At 37.5% G+C, this 17,172-nt stretch overlaps 1 protein-coding gene across 1 annotated transcript in view; it reads left to right on the top strand.

The window, feature by feature from the left end:
* The window catches only part of COL24A1 (collagen type XXIV alpha 1 chain), a 339,879-nt gene that overhangs the window by 47,678 nt on the left and 275,029 nt on the right, over positions 1–17,172 (top strand). The window contains exons 8-9 of the mRNA XM_036256775.1: positions 3,473–3,526; positions 16,797–16,841. Of these exons, the coding sequence (XP_036112668.1) occupies positions 3,473–3,526; positions 16,797–16,841 (99 nt within the window). The remainder of the gene's footprint in view (positions 1–3,472; positions 3,527–16,796; positions 16,842–17,172) is intronic.

Raw genomic sequence — 17,172 nt, forward strand, 5'->3', positions numbered from 1 at the left:
TGTTTTATCATAATTCTCTCTCTCTCTCTCTTTATCTCTCTCTCTCTCTCTCACACACACACACACACACACACACATGCGCACACACATACACACACACACACATTTAGGTAAAAAGAAACTAATGTTTTAATGTAAAGATACCAAGAAGTTTTTTTTAGAAAGAGTTTACAAATAACTCTTGTGAGGATGACTACAAATGGAGTCTTTAGTAATACATCTGGAAGCTTTATTTAGACAAGGACTTGATAAATGGGATACAATTATAGGATGTTTTTGTGTATATGGTATATAGTCACAAACTTTTAAATTCCCAGAATACTTTTGGTGGTTCCTGGGTTGGAAGCTGATCTTTTAATTGGCTTACAAAAACTTGTTTAAACTTTAAAAAAAATCACATCATATTAATGGAATTTATAGATATTATATTAAGTAAAACAAAAATAATAATTTAAAAATCTTAAAACTTTCTCATCTCAAACTTCTAACTTCTGGTATTTTGAGAAAATAAACGTCTACTGTCTACAACACCCAAGGTGATAATATGTCATGCTAGACCAAATGAACTGATACGGCCCCTTAGGAGACTTAAGTACCCGTAGGGGCACTGCTGAAATGGCATCTGATTTAAATTATGTCGAGGTCCAATAGTATTGAAAGGGTACAGCATCATGGCAAAAATCTTTTCTTATAAAATATTAAGAATACATGCCCAGCTGGTGTGGCTCAGTGGTTGAGTATAGACCCATGCACCAAGAGGTCACTGGTTTGATTCCCAGTCAGGGCACATGCCCGGGTTGTGGGCCTGATCCCCAGTGAGGGGCATGCAGGAGGCAGCCAAGCAGTGTTCTCTCTCATTGATGTTTCTATTTCTCTCTCCCTCTCTCTTCCTCTCTTCCTAAAATCAATAAAGAAAAAAAAATTAAAATAATATCATGAATACAAGTGAAGCCACGGTTACTAACCTGGTAGGTCCCAGTGATATGTAGTTTGAGATGACAAATTGCAGAGAAACATATAGAATAGTTTAACCCCATTTTTGTTTTCTTTCTGTGTATAAACAATACTATCAAGTGTGATGATGTGTAAAGTTTAGAGAAGGTCTTAAGGTCATTTGAGCTGACTGCTGCACAGGATACCTGGGACACATCATTAGACAATAGAAAACTTCAAAATGCAAAAAACTATCTTAAAGGCTTTATTGCTGTGATGGAACCAAATTCGCTGAATCTAAATAATTGAGAAAGGCAATGGGAGTTTAACTGGTCCCTTAATTGCTACAAGGAAAAAATCCACAGTCCTGGAAACATAAATACCATCTTTTAACATATCTGAGTATAAGACATTTAATTTCTTACTGAAAATTTAGAAATTAGAGTTTCACACTGTTTGGGTGACTACTCTAAATAAATTCCCCAAATTAAGCATTCAGATTTATATCAAATGCTTGGTTTTATCTTTCTTTGGGGCTTCTTTGTACAAAATATGGGGTAGTTCAGAATGTGTTCAGTATTAGTATAAAATATAGACTTACTCAGCCTGGGAATTGAGGCTTGGAAGTATGTTAGTCTATTTTTTTAAAAAACTTTTTTAGTTACTCATATAGTAATTGTGGTTAATAGTATAAAAGAGAAATGTAGTAAAATATGAGATTTAATAGCAAGTTGCCACTGAGCTGTAAGTGAAATTCAGCTTTTACAGCTGAGATATATTTCAAAAATGGCAAAATTTAAAAATTATTTCTTAAAAATTTTATTTATATTGAGTTCAAGGCAGGATTTTAGTTGTATACATACACTATGGATACAAATAAAATATAAACATTAAATTAGTGGGAATATAGTGGGCGTGGGAAACAACTGAATTCTATTTTTAACCATTTAGTCATTTTACAATAAATATATGGTCAATGATGAAACAGTAGAAGCAATGCAGGGGTAGTCCTTTTGGATGTAAAATTCCGTTAAGTAACATCCCTTACAGTGCGTACATAAGTGTTTAAGTTCATTTGGAATCTCAATGGCAAGCAAAGATAACTTTTAAATAGTGGTAATTTTTCCTTTCCCAAAAGACTAATCAACAGATGATTAGAGCTAGTGGAAGGAGAAGATCTCCTATTTCCTACTACAGTTTTCTTTTTCCTCTATCAGAGTAATAAATGTAAAAATAAAAATCTGTATAAACTGTCATCCCATCACAAATGGAAGACATCTTGAAACATTGAGAAGATGCATTAAAATGAATATTAGAACAAGTAAAAAATCATTCCATTGTTAATAATCAGAAACATCCTTTTCTGACTGTTTAATTCGATTACATATTAAAATGGATAATGCACTAAAAATTAAACAGAGCATAAATAGTCACTAAGGAGTTTATTTAGGATTATTACCTAACTACTCTTTTTTCATTTAAACACCATATATATATATATTTTTACTTTTTCTTCTTTTTTTGATTTTTAGAGAGAGAGGAAGGGAGGGGGAGAGAGAGAAACACTGAGAGAAAACAGTGGCCGCTTCTTGCATGCCCCCCACTGGAGATTGGACCCACAGCCTGGGCATATGCCTGATCGGGACTTGAATTAGAGACCTCTTGGTGCCTGGGCTGATATTGCAATAAATTGTTGCAGCAGAAAAAGGGAAAGGAAGGGAGGGTAAAGAAAAAGAGCAGCTAGAGTAAACAGGTCTGAGATGATCCCCCATTCCTTTTTGACAGCTTTTCTTCCCTGTCAGCACACACAGCTTCCTGTCTGGCTTCACTTCTACACCCCTCCCCTCCCAAGCACTCCCCCAGCTCACCTGGATACTTTCACCTTTCTTGACCCAGACAGGCTGGCAGCCCTCCTTAAAGGTGGGGAAGGGGGAAACGGAGGGGCCTGATTGGTGATGTTCCATCTGCTGAGCCAAACACAGGGCCCTCTGGATAATTTTTCCCTGTAGTTAGGCTCTGGTGGTTCGTTTGCACAAGTGAAGGTGTCAGTGTGGTCCTGGCGAAAGTGCCCTTTCCCAGGTGCACTATGTGACCCCGGCCCTGCTCCGCACAGCCCTGCCTTGGGGCTCCCAGGTTCTGCGTGGGAGGCCCCTCGTGCTGTCACCTTCCTGGCCAAAAAGAGCAGACCCGAGCCTCCAGAGCTGCCACGCAAAGTGCTTGTAGAATTTTAAAGTAAACTTTAGTTTTTTAAAACACAGTAAACCTCGGAGCAGTAGGGATCCGAGGAGTAAGGTCATCCCTAGAGAAAAGAGCAGGCCCAGGGAGGTGGGGAGCCCAGTCCAGGTGATCAACATTGGCCTGGAGCCTCAGAAAAGGTCTCAGAAGTCCTCACACACAAGGTGGAGCTTGAGCCGGATTGGGAAGATCCGAAATGAATGCAGTTAAGATCTTGACGCTGCCCAAGAAGAAATCCTGAAACAAGGGAATTCTAATTTTCAATCCTCTTTTATAACATTAAACCTCTGTGTTTTGTTTCTAGGGTGATCAAGGCCTGTCTGGATTAACAGGCCCTGCTGGTGTGCAGGGTGATAAGGTAAGATGTAGTTTTACTTTGACATAATTAGGTGTCATGATTCTAGGAGTTCTTCAATTCCTAAAATCTCATTTTGAAGTTGAGCCTGAAGCCAACGTTTTACATTTCTTTTCTCAGCAGCAGGAGTTAGGATGCTGTCATAATCCATGAAAGTGGTGCCCACAAAAGCCATGGTTTTATGCAAAGGAAAAGAAAACCCTTCAGTTAAGATGAGAAAGTCACTGGTAGAATATTGAAGCTTTTCTTTTAAAGTAACTTTAAATTAACTTTTTAAGTTTTATATGTCCAAAGTGAGTAACACTTGGTTATAGGTAATATACTTGGCTTTTTAGAAAAGGGGTTCTTGCTCTGGCTGGTTTGGCTCAGCGGTTAGAGGGTCAGTGTGCAGACCAGAGTCTCGGATTTGATTCCAGTCAAGGGTGCTGCCTCAGTTGCAGTTTGGTCCTGGTCCTGGTCGGGGTTGTGTAGGAGGCATCCCATAGATGTTTTTTTTTTTTCTCTCTCTCTCCGTCACACTCTATCTGAAGATAAATGCAAAAATATCCTCAGGTAAGGATTAAAAAGGGGGGGGGTTATTATTTTATTAGGAAATAATAAGCTGTGCTTGATATGTATACAAATGTGAGGCCTGACGGGAAGAGTAGAGGTCAGGATTGGGGTGGCTAGTAACAACAGTAGTCATATGCATAGGACTGAGCTTTCCCTGAGGTTAAGAGGAATACTAACACAGCTACGATAATTAGTTCATAAAATATGTTGTTAATTTCCTGGATTAACACAAGTGTAAGTTTGCCTCTATATATTCAATTAATTTTTCGCCCAAACATTGAGTTGTTGATTTTCTACAGGGCATAAGGAAGACACAGAATTTCTTCCTAAGGTATTAAGAGCCCCAAAGTATTGGAGGGCAGTATTGGACGTGATATGGATGTCTCAGGACATACAATTGTTAGCTGTGTTGGTGTTTTAGTGTGTCCTATTTCTTCCCTGGTGGGAGATTTAGGTTGGAGGTGGGAGTCAAGCTGTGGCTATTGGTTCCAATTCCATCTGCAATTTTCTAGTTCCCTAACCTTGGGTGGGTTGCCTAACCTCTCTAAGCTTTAGTTGCCTCATCTTTCAAATGTGAAGATGATACCAACCACTTCATAGGGAGTTATTAAGAACATGGAATGAGATAATCCACATACTATAGGGCCAGACAAATAGCAAGCCCCTAATAAATGTTAACCATAAGCTATTTATCTGGTTTTGGAGAGGATCCTGACCTTGTTCGCTTTTCTTCATGACTCCTGGTAAAGGGCTGAATTGGGAAATGATGAAAAAGGTTGTGATCTCATGGGGTATTTTTCCTCCCATGACCACACCACACCATTATCTGTATGGGTCACGGACTAGTCTTCCTAGATAGTACTTAGAATCTGATAACTCGTTTGAGGTTGTTGGTTGCTCCCATGGAGACTTTAAACTGCAAAGTGATCATTTCTAACAGAATTGGTCAAAATACACAGTCATGAATGTTTTTGACTGCTGCTACTTAGCATACCTCTGACCACTAAGTATACCTCTGAGGAAACTGGACTGATGAAGGGCATCAAACAAAGAAAATTTCATGATACAGAAATTATCTTTATTGTCTATTTGACATTAAATATACAGTTATCTCATCCTGACGAATAGCTGCATATGAGAGGAAAACAAACAAATCATTATTTTCTGACGTTAGATGATGCCTATGGCTCATGAAATTAGCAATTCAGAAAGAAAAACACTATGCAAAAGTTGAGTGGTTATGGTGTAGAAGAGGATATAAAGAAATATTGTTTATAGAGAAAGTTTTAAAAGACTGACTTTAGCCATTAGAGCAGATTATCATTTAAACCGTGAAATTGTACTCACTTAAAGCAGAATATATTAGCTTCTAAAGCCCTCTGAGCATATTATATGGATCTTGGCCCATCAATATTTAAAAATATTAAGAATATATTCTTTTTCGTCTGTGTAAATCTATTAAAATGAAATAACAGCAGTAATTTAAACAAACTGGAGGAAAATGTATGTATCTTTCACAGACTCCTTTTTTTCTGTTATATGATTTTTTAAACTTTTAAAATCTGGCTTTTATTGTTAACTAATAGAAATTGATCCTTTGGAAGTTAGGGATCTTGCTGTATTATCAATTATCATCTGTAGCTAAATTTCCTCTAGGGAAGATTCAGTTTAAAGTACTTAGAAACAAAATTACTTTCTGATGGATGAAACATCCATGGGTTACTGTGATATGACAGTAGTTCAGAATGGTGTTGAAATATCTGAGATGATTTTGTAGTTTTTCTGAGAATGCTTTCCCCCATTTTAGAAGGTCTATAGTGGAAACTATATACAGATGTTAAAAATACAGGATTGCTATTAAAAGGACATAAGGTACTCAATCTAAGCCCAAGCTGATTTTCCATATACGCAAGCTTGGAATAAGGTTCCATCATGCTGTCAGTGTGCATATCTTACTTTAATATGAATGGACAGTAGAAAGTCATTCACAGTGAGTTTGATTGACTGTTCCTGTGCTTTGTATGAAAGGGGGAAAGGACAAGACTAATTAAAGGGTAAAATGTTTAGGTAAATTATGAGCTGTTTTTATGGAATTTACTAATTTTGATTCGGTTCTGAACTACCTAGATCACTCTCAGATTGACTTCCTGCAGACAGGATCCACGCTGGTAGCACCTAGAATAACAGCTCAGATTAGCTCTAACCTGGGGACTCCTATTGCTTCATTGCTATAGTTCTGACCCTAAACTGATAGATTAATTCTATAGTCAAGACAAGAACTTCGGTTATTCACGCTGTAAGTGAGATATCTCATAAACTCAGGGAGTTGAAGAGAATTGCTCAGGGTCACTCAGAAGGATCAAGAGAGAGAACTTACTGATTATGAATTACTGTGCACTTAACTATTCTGTTCAAATTATGAGAGGAATAAGGTACTTGGGTTTTGATTAGTATAAAGTAATATGTATCTTTTTATTTATTGAACGATTTAATGAATTATTATAACTATTACTGCCAATCTTAAGAGTAGCTATTTTATTATGTGCAAAGCTCCAGTCTCTCTTCTTTTCATCTTAAAACAGCTCTTTGAGATATACTATGTTTAGTATGTCATAAATAAATTGAGGTGTAAAAGGGTTAAATAACTTACCCAAAGCCATGCAGCTGTTAATTGGTAGAGTTAATTTTCAGATCCAGGCCTATTTGACACATGACTACACTGTTAATAACTGCTTCCCCATTAACTAATTAGTTCATTAAGCCAATTTTTGATAGATGTGTATTTCAGCGTTCTCAAGCATGTATGCAAGAGGAAGTAAAATTTTGTTTTTCGTGAAAGCTAAGGGAACAAATATGGTTTTTGATAACAAATAATAATGACCTCATTATTCCTTTTCTCTGGTAGTATTACAAGTCTTCTAGTATGAACCATGCTCAAGTCACCTTTGAAATGGCTGCAGGGAAGTTATACACTGTGAACTCTTGAAAACTGTTGAGATCAATAAACAAAATATTAATGTAAAAATGTTTTGAAAACTAGAATTGATATTAAGTCAGAAATAAAGCAGGTAAATGAGCAGCAGTATTTTCTGTCATTCTTTGGTAGATTTTTTGGGTTAGCTTTTTTTCTTTCTCCTTTTTTGTCTCTTTCTCCTTGACAATTTTTTGTTTAAATCATTAGTAACATCTTTAATAAGCAATGTGCTTTTCCAGACTGACTTGTTACAGTGCCTCAGTTTAGCCACCTTCATAGGAATCTTATTTTCCTAGGAACTGAAGTATGTTTCACTTCCTGCGAAGTGTCTCAATTTTGTGTCAAAAAGCAGATATGTTTGATCTGGAGTGAATGTTGAGTTGGATGGAAAACAAAAGTCAGAATTCTGATCTCAGACTCCAGATGGGTTTTAACATAGCCGATCAGTTGCTATATTAATATTGGAAGTCTGCTATTTAAAATTGTAAAATTTTAAATTGTAAGAACAGCCCTGACCGGTTTGGCTCAGCGGTTAGAGCGTCGGCCTGCAGTCCAGAGAGACCCGGGTTCAGTTCCCGCTAAGAGCACGTACCTTGGTTGCAGTTTGTCCCTGGCCCTGGTTGGTCATATGGGTGGCAGCCACGTGATGTGTCCCTTTCACATCGATGTTTTTCTCTCTCTCTCTCTCTCCCCCTCTCTCTCCCTCCCACTCTATCTGAACAAAAAAAAAAAAAAGGAAAAATGTCCTCGGGTGAGGATAAAAAAGGATAACAAATAAATAAAAATGTAAGAACATTAACTGTAATTTCAGTTGAAGCAATTGTTTTAGGGTCAGGAGGATAAGCCGGATGAGAGAAGTTAAGCACATCTTAGCATGAAGGTATAACTCGCAGCAATTTTGAAATAATGCACATATTTTAAAACATATTTTTGTGAATAATATATGGCAGTATTTTTCTATCAAAAAATACTAACTACTATGGTTGTAGTAATTATTATAAATCAGTGTGAATTCTTATTCTATTATGGTGGTGATATTTTAATTATATTAGAAAATATTTTCTTTACACAGGAGGTACACAATTAATATCTTTACAAAGTTGAAAAGGAAAAAGGGAACTGACATCGTCAAGTGGAATGCACTGTGATCTATCTGTCAGTCAAAAACTGCAGCATTTCATAATCTTAAAGCAAGGACAGTAGGAAGGAGCTACAACAATACTGAATATTGATGACAACAATAATAAAAAAAAAATCAGGATTGGAATAAAATCAGTGCCTAGAGAGAGAAATAAGGAGAATTCTGTTCTTTCATAGTTAATTCTATAGATCATCTTCTCACCTGCCTATTATCCCTGTAAAAGTCTGCGGAGCTATGTTTCATTTTGGGCTGGTTCCCAATCCAAGTGTAGTACTGCAAGTTTAATACAAATGCTGCTGCTTAGGGGCTGTGCTGTCACCACCATGACCATCCTCTCTGCATCTGCCATTCCCACTAATGGTAGGGGAAGCTGAGAACAAGGCAACACAGTACTGAACTCCCCCGCAGGCAAGCCGGTGGTTGCCAAAGTGGTATAATTTGTGGGACTTTGAAAACTTCCCTGTGTCCAAAGATATTTCCCTCAGCCTGGCTCTTATGATTGACATTCTAACATTAATGATAAATGCATTTGGCTAAAAGTATTTTAGTTTCCAGAAATTCTTCAAAAAATGTCCACGTCCTCAGATAATGCTGTCATCTCTCCTGTAGCACCATTTGGAGAATTCGTTTATTAATCCGTGATTCTCCAGGAGACCTGGTTGAGAAGGGCCCCAAAAAGTTGATGTGACTAAAGCAAAATCTGAGTCTTGAAGGAGGTTAGTGGGTCGGGATGGTGAGAAGTTGGGGACAAAGGCTGGCAACAGTCTGTTTTGTGCCTGAAGGAAGTATATTCCAGGATAAGAGGAAGGTGTGTAGGGTAGAGCAGTTCCCACAATATTCATTCTATAAGTCTCTTCAAGCTCCGCAGTTAACTGGGGTTGTTCTTCTATTCAATTTTGTAAAAAAATTATTGAACTCCTTATTCTTGGCAGTTTAGGAAATGCATTGCCTTACTCCAAGAAGTGCTTACAATCCCATGGTCGTTGATTTTTATCTCATTCTGAATTCTGGCTTAGTGTTTCTTTTTTAGTCAGCTATGGCCATCTTATCACTATTTCTCAATTTTGCCATAGCTTTCTCTGGTTATTTTGGCCAAAACGTGGTTACAGGCCTTCCTCAGTATTCCTCAAGGCATTGCTGATATGAGTCCTGCAGTGTTTGACAAGTTTAACAGATACATGGAATTACCTAATCTGTAAACTAATGTTATTACATTACAAAAAATGAAAATTTAATATTGTCTTTCAGACAGCAGTGCAGTAGCAGCAGCTAAAGGGAAACATATGAGTGATTTACAGTCCTTAAGTGGAGCCCTGGACGGGTGGCTCAGTTGGTTGGAGAGTCAGCCCATACACCAAAAGGTTGCGAGTTCGATTTCTGGTCAGGGCACATACCTAGGTTGTGGGTTTAATCCCTGTCAGGGTGTTTACAGAAAGAAGGCAACATATTTATGTTTCTCTCAAACATCAGTGTTTCTCTCTCTCTCTCTCTCTCTCTCTCTTCCCCTCTCCCTCTCCCTCTCCCTCCCTCCATCTCTCTCACCAGTAAACATATCCTCAGTTGAGGATTAAAAAAAAAAGTCCTTAAGGGCAAGGACAGGATTTTAGTCACTGTGGTGTCTCAGCCCATTGTCCAGCACATAACAAGCACATATTAGTGAATGAAAGAACATTAGTGTTTTTAGGTTTAATTGACTGTGCCCTTTCACCTGGTCCTAGTGGTCATCATTTTCATTTCCCTATATAAATATAACTGACAGAATTTTTAACTTTTCACAAAAGTTTTTAAAAGTAACAGAACAATTGTAACTTTTCTCATTATTTAGATTGCTTTGCATAGTTTCAGTTTGTATGGTCAGTTTTATAGTCCTATACTACCATGCAGAGGAGGCTGGCCTATATATAAAGGTTTTATTTATGTATCCAAATGTTAACTAGCTGGGGGAAATTCAGGTATATACTTAAAATTTATGTCTTTTTCATTTTCATCAAATATTTCTGATTTTCAGTTTAATGGCTTTCTTTCTTTCTTTCTTTCTTTCTTTCTTTCTTTCTTTCTTTCTTTGTCTTGTGTAGTCACCTTATTGATAACATATTTGCTAGGGGTCAACTTCTGTTTAAATAAATATTAAAATTAAAGTCTATATTAAAATTATATTCTTAGCCCCATTTATTATTGGAATTCTTGTAAGACAACTTTCCATCACAAAAAAAAATTTTTTTTGAGGCAATTCTATAATTCATTGTAATTGTTTTTTAATTTGTTCTAAAGCAGAATTTGCAAATTATTTTATTAGTTTTTTTAATACATTCATTAGAGAAAAAGTCATATGTTGTTGGTTACTGGACATTTTTGTTGTTGTTGTTGTTGTTATTCTTTCTAGGTTAATATAGAAAACAGTAACACAAATAATATTTTCAAAAGACTACAATATAAACTAATTTTTTCAAATAAAATGGCAAATCTCTAGGTTGGAGCTTTGCCAAAGCTTGAATGTAGGCAATTTTCCCAAGAACTTATTCCCTTTGCTTTTTAAAACTTTATAGGTGAGTGTTTAAGTAGAAAATAAATGAATTATATAATCCCAAATGTAGAGAATAAATGGAGCCTTTAAACAATGGTGGTACTGACTCTAGTTTATTAGAGATATAATAATATTACATTAAAAGTAACAAAAAGATACTCTTTTTCTTGTCACCTTTCAGCATTAAGAGAATTGAAATCTCATATCAAATACCTAGAATTTATTTCCCACCGAAGTAAATCTTCAGTACATCCAAGTCTTTCCATGAGTTCATGCGTTCGTCTAAGTCTCTCTGTGTGCAGGTACTGTACTAGACACTGGGGATACCCACATTGAATCAAATAGATAGGCAGCTTAAATTAAGTTTAAAGTCCTTAACTTCACCACTCAAATCTAATTTATAATCAACCTTCACCTAGACTATTGTAATAGCCTCCCCGTGACTCGCTCTCTTCCATTCTCCTACACCCCAGAGTCCCCGTCGTTGTTTCAGATCATGTGCTCGTGAATCTGGTGTTTCTTTGATATATAACATTAATCTTATCTGAGTCCTTCCTACACCTCCAAGCCTGAATTAACTCATATATGCCTTTGTTTTTCATTCATTGAAAGCTAAATTTTAAAAAAAGTGGTGACTTTCTTACAGATTCAAGTAATCACAGAATGCCAGCAATAGAAGGAAATTTAGTAATAATTTATTTCAGTGCTGTCATTTTACAAATGGAGACTTTCAAGCTCATGACATAACTAGTTAGTGGCAAAACTGGATCTAGAACTCAGTGTGCTTGGTCTATTCTTTATGTTAGGAGTAAAACAAAAACAAAAAAATATTTTGTTTTACTTAAGCTCTTTTAATTGCAAAGAATGGAGAGAGAATTATTTCAGTCCTCTCTGCAGCTTTAAGGGAAGCAGGGACCATGGAATCAAAAGCTAGGTACTGTATTAGGAGTTGGTTTCACAGAGACAGACATTGATTGAAAGCATTTCTGGCTATCTCATCAGCATTAATATGTCACCCTTCACTGTACTTTTCTGCTAGTACTGCTATTCATCTATTCTCGGTATCTGCTGTTTGGTGTTATCTTGATTTTTCTCTGACAAGTTTCTCAACATAGTTTCTGCTTACTCTAAGTTGTTTACTTATAATTCGCCTTTCCTGTAGCATCTCAATGCCCTTACTTTCTCTTAACCTTCCTTTGTTACTACTCTTTATCAACCAGCCAGCTTGCCTGCCTGCCTGCCTTCCTTCCTTCCTTCCTTCCTTCCTTCCTTCCTTCCTTCCTTCCTTCCTTCCTTCCTTCCTTCCTCTCTGCCTCCCTCCCCTATTCCTCCTCCCCCTCCCTCCCTCCCTCTCCCCTTTTTTCCTTATTTCCTTCTCTCTTTCTTTTTTAAAAGTTAAATTTTTAAAAATGATCATTTGACGATTCCAACTTATCCCTATTTAGATAAATCTCTTCATTTCAAGTGACCTTGTAGGCTTCTGGCCAGACTCTGCGTTGGCCTCCCTTTGATCAAGTGCCATCTCGTGTGGCTGAGGTGGATAGGTGTGAGCTCGTGAAGAAAAGATCATGACTGTTTGGTGCTGTCCCCTTATCAGAGTCTCTGGATGAGGAATAATTTCTTCAAGAAATTGTACATACAGAATATGACATGATTAACACATCCAGTTCACTATTATAAAGTAGTGAAAGTAAACTCAAGAGGTTGTACCACCCCTGCATTGTCTCACCATGGGCTTGGGAGGGAAGGAACTCTGGTCAGAAATCAGACGGTAGCCCTGGCCAGTTCAACTCAGGGATAGAGCATGAACCTGTGGACCAATGAGTCGCGGGTTCAATTCCAGCCAAGGTCATGTACGGTTCGTCCCCAGCCCTGGTCAGGGTCGTGCGGGAGGCAGTCAGTCGATATGTCCCTCTCACATTGATGTTTCTCTCTCTCTCTCCCTCTCTCTGCCTCCCACTCTATCTGAAAATAAACAGAAAAATATCCTCGGATGAGGATTAAAAAAAAATCAGATGGTAGCTAAAGAGAGAACTAGGCTCCTGGGTTCATAGAAATAAAACTAACTGAATAAATAAACACATTTAAGAAGTAAAAGGAAATAGGCTTACGGCAGAGCGTTTGTTTCCCTTTGTGCCTCTCACCCTGGCCCCTCGTTCCTCATCGTCCTGACCTCTCCTCGGAGCTTACCGCTCCCACCCTCCTAGAGATTCTTCCTGTCCCGGGAGCCGCCACCACCTCCTGAGGGCATTTCTTATTTCCTCTTATAAAAAGTGAAAACAGCTTAGCTTTGTGGATGTTTTTCTTTGTAGAATCTTGTATAACCTTTGGACAACTGGGAACAGTATGCTCATTTAGTAGTTAGGGTGATCTTTAGTTATCTTAAAAAAATGTACAAACTCAGTTAAAACATTGGGTACATTAGATGCTACTGGGAAACGTGTAGCTTTAATAATACCATGATTCGTGAACTATAACTCCTTTTGTTAATGGCAAACAGCACCAGATGTTAGAGCTTGGTCCTGAGTTTGGCTAAGAAAGAATTCAGAGCCAAGAATTCAAATATCAGCAAGAGTTTCTTTAGAAAGTCACAGAGATAGAAGACGTGAGCCAGCTGTGCTGTGTGGACTCAGGAAACAGGTTACAGAGGCAAAGGCACGGCATGTGGAGCTTGGGAGAAAGAAAGGCACAGAAAACACGCCTGGGGCAAAGAGGGGGGGAAAGGTGTGGGCATGCTCAACAGCGAGCCAGAGGGAGAGCGAGAGCGAGAGAGAGCGAGAGAGAGAACTGGGTCCTTTGTCCTACGGGGTTTTATCTAGTTTCCAAAGGCAGGGGTTTTGGGGGAGGTCTCAGAGCAGGATCTCAGTAGAATAGTCATCAGTTTTCCAGGTGTGTCCTTTCAAGGTTGTGGTCTTCACTGACTGGTCATTGCTAGGATAAGGGGTCATTAGTCACTGCAGCTGGTCCTAATGTCAGCCATGGAGTCGCTTCATCTGGTTCTGCCGCTTTTCTGGGCCTGAAGCTGAAACACAGCTGAGGCCTACACATTGTTGCTAGTTTGACCAAAACTCGATCTCTGTGGTCAACAGATTTGAGGCTTTGTTCTTAAGATTATTTGATGTGGGCCAGAACCTCATTGTCTTGAGGGTTTAATGCTAAAGGGAATGGTCATGCAAAGGCTTGTAGAGCAGTTGTACGAGGCTGTTCTCTGGACTCCTTGTTCCTCCTCTAAGGGAGTTTACCACGTGACTAGTGACATACCAGGAGAAGGAAGGTCAGGGAAGCGTGTGAACCACGTGACAGTGATATGAAAGGTCAGGAGGTCTAAATGGTATGACCAGCAATATGCTAGGGGAGGAAAGTCCCCTCCTACAATACTTGTTTTCCAGTTTTGCCCATTGCTAGGCACCTGTGACTTTCCACCCTGGTGATTCTATACCTGGCCTGTGGTTCCTACTCTGCTCATGACTGTCTAACTATCTACTATATCACTTGTGTTGATTTATCTTCATGGTCTGTAATGTTTGAACATATTGATGAGAATGAAGACAGCCTGCATTTGAGACAACTGTAGCATATGAAGTAAGGAGAAGGGCAGGTTACTCAATTCTTTTTTTAAAAATTAATTTATTTTTGTTACAGGTGTTTCTCCTTTTCCCCCATTGACACCCTCCTCCATATTCCCCACCCCCAGCATTGTTGTCTATGTCCATTAGTTATGCATATATACATATAAGTTTTTTGGTTTATCTCTCCCCACCTACCTCCTCTGAGCTTTGTCAGTCTGAACCTTACTCCTGTGTCTCTGGGTCTATTTTGTCCATCATTTTATTTTGTTCATTATATTCTACAAATAAGTGAGATCATGTGATATTTGTCTTTCTCTGATTGGCTTATTTCACTTAGCATAATACTCTCTAGGTCCCTCCATGTCATCTCAAAGGATATGAGATCTTTCTTTCTTACAGCTGCATAATGTTCCATTCTGTGTATGTACCACAGCTTTTGTATCTATTGGATACTTGGGCTGTTTCCAGATCTTAGAGATTGTAAATAGTGCTGCTATAAACAAAGGGGTACATATATTCTTTCTGATTGATGTCTCAGGCTTCTTAGGATGTATTACTAGAAGTGGGATTACTGGGTCAAATGGCAGTTCAATTTTTAATTTTTTGAGGAAACACCATATTATTTTCCTCAATTCTTGATAAATCTAACTCAAACCAGTGCAATTCCACCTTACAGTTATGACTGGTCTAATTATTTAATGTCTCAGAACTCAGTGTTCTTATCTGTAGAAATGGGAAAAATACCTACTTCATAGACTTCCATAGAATTATCTGAGGTGTCTGGAAGTAGTTGGCACAGCTCTGGCATATATAAACTCAATGAAGTTCCTGTGTTCCTTCCTTCCTCCCTACCTGCGTTTACCCTCTCTCATTGACACTTCCCTGACCTCTTTCTAATAGCCTAATCAAAAAAGAACTGAGCCCTGGCCGGTTTGGCTCAGCAGTTAAAGCATCAGCCCTCGGACCATTGAGTCGTGGGTTCGATTCCAGTCAAGGGCACGTACTTTGGTTGTGATTTGTCCCCGGCCCTGGTTGGGGTCGTGCAGGAGGCAGGTACTCGATGTGTCCCTTTCACGTCGATGTTTCTCTCTCTTCCTCTCTCTCTCCCACTCTATCTGAACAAAAAATGGAAAAGTATCCTCAGGTGAGGATTAAAATAAAAAAGAACTGAGCTCCCAGATGATAGGCTTTTTCCTTTGGCCTCTTATTTTTAAATTCTGTTACTTCCTTATTAATTCTGTTACTTCCTTATTAAGAATATGCTTACGTATAATTTACAGATAACACAAAAGTCTTTGTTTTTAAATTTGCTTTCTTTTTCCAGTCTCCTCTCTAGTTCCCAAGAGACCTCTCTACTTAAACATTTTACTGTTATGTTTAACATTTCAAAAATTGCTTAAATAATTTTCTTATTTTTTAAATAGACACCTCTTCTAATTCTCCCTTTGTCTATTTTCTTCTCTACTTCATTAATTCAAGTTGATAAAGTGATATTTGTATCTATTGTATCTATTCAGTGGTTAATCCTGAATAACTCTATTCATTGCATTATTTTACATCTGAAATCTCAAAAATTTATCTTTAGTTTGCAATAGATTAATTTGAAGTTTTTGATACTTTTAAATGATAATTTATTTCAGGTTAATGAGTTATAGTTTGCCTAAATTCTTATGAGGTTCTTAAAAAAGGGAACTTTATCCTGTTCTTCTATAGACACCAAAATCTAGTAGGTATAGGTTGATTTGCCAATTGTTGATTAGAGCTATACAAATAAGCTCCAAAGTATGTCTTTATTTCTTCTTGTCTTTCCTTTTGCTTTGTCCATTATGCTCACAGAAGAAAATCTTTCTAGAGAATAAAGGATATTACCTATTTTATATGTTTGGGTGTTAATGATAGAAGATATTTGATTTTGATTCTATTATTTAGAATGTTTGTTACTAATTTGTTTCTTTAAATTGAGGTATAGTTGATGTATAACATTTCTCTTAGACAGCTTTACAGGACTCCTTCTGATGGACTTGGGAAGAAGCTCTTTCATTTGTCTTAGGTCATTCATGGGGTGTCATGACAATGATTTGAATGAGATAAACTGCATGAATGTGGTCCAGTTTTTCAATAATTACAAACAGATGATATCTTAGGGCATTTTGTTTTAGCATTAATGAACTAAAACCAACTTTTGAGAAGTTTTAGCAAAATTTAGCACATCCATTGCTAAATGCCAGCCTTTTATGAAAGACCCTGCTCTTTATACTTGGCTATCGTTTAGTTGACAACAAATCATTCAAATAACACTCAAAATTTTAAAGAATATTAATAAGAATTTTTTTAATAAAAATTAAATACTTATTAAAAAGATTAAATTTGTTAAGAAATAAATTAGTAAGAATTACATTTACATTGATGGGGAAACTGTAAGTTGGGGTACCAGACAACCTAGAACCTGTGTTTCGTTATTTGGCTGATATGGGTTTACTTTTCATAGCATGTTTTAAACTTTCCCCTTGCAGGGTCTCAAAGGACACCCAGGCCTCCCAGGACTCCGAGGGGAACCAGTAAGCACTTCCTTTGTAAACTGTATCTTTTCCAGTAAAAAAGACCTACTAGGGAACTTCCCTGAGAGATTTTCTTTTCCCATTTACTATTTCAATTTTCTAATTATTTTCGCTCTGTTTAGTACAGGACAAACTTTTAAGTGATTATCAATTATAATTTAGTTTTTGTTTTTTGTTTTTTTTACTTCCTATTTCAGTCCTACTTTCGCTATCTGCCTAATACGTTCCAGAGCAGCAGTTCTTAAACTTTTGTAGTTCACAAGCCCCTTTGAGAATCTCTTGTGCGCTATGAATTCTTTTCTCAGAAAATACACTTATCCACGTCTTCACG

Source organism: Molossus molossus, unplaced genomic scaffold (assembly GCF_014108415.1).
Source record: "Molossus molossus isolate mMolMol1 unplaced genomic scaffold, mMolMol1.p scaffold_m16_p_12, whole genome shotgun sequence".
Taxonomy (NCBI): Eukaryota; Metazoa; Chordata; class Mammalia; order Chiroptera; family Molossidae; genus Molossus; species Molossus molossus.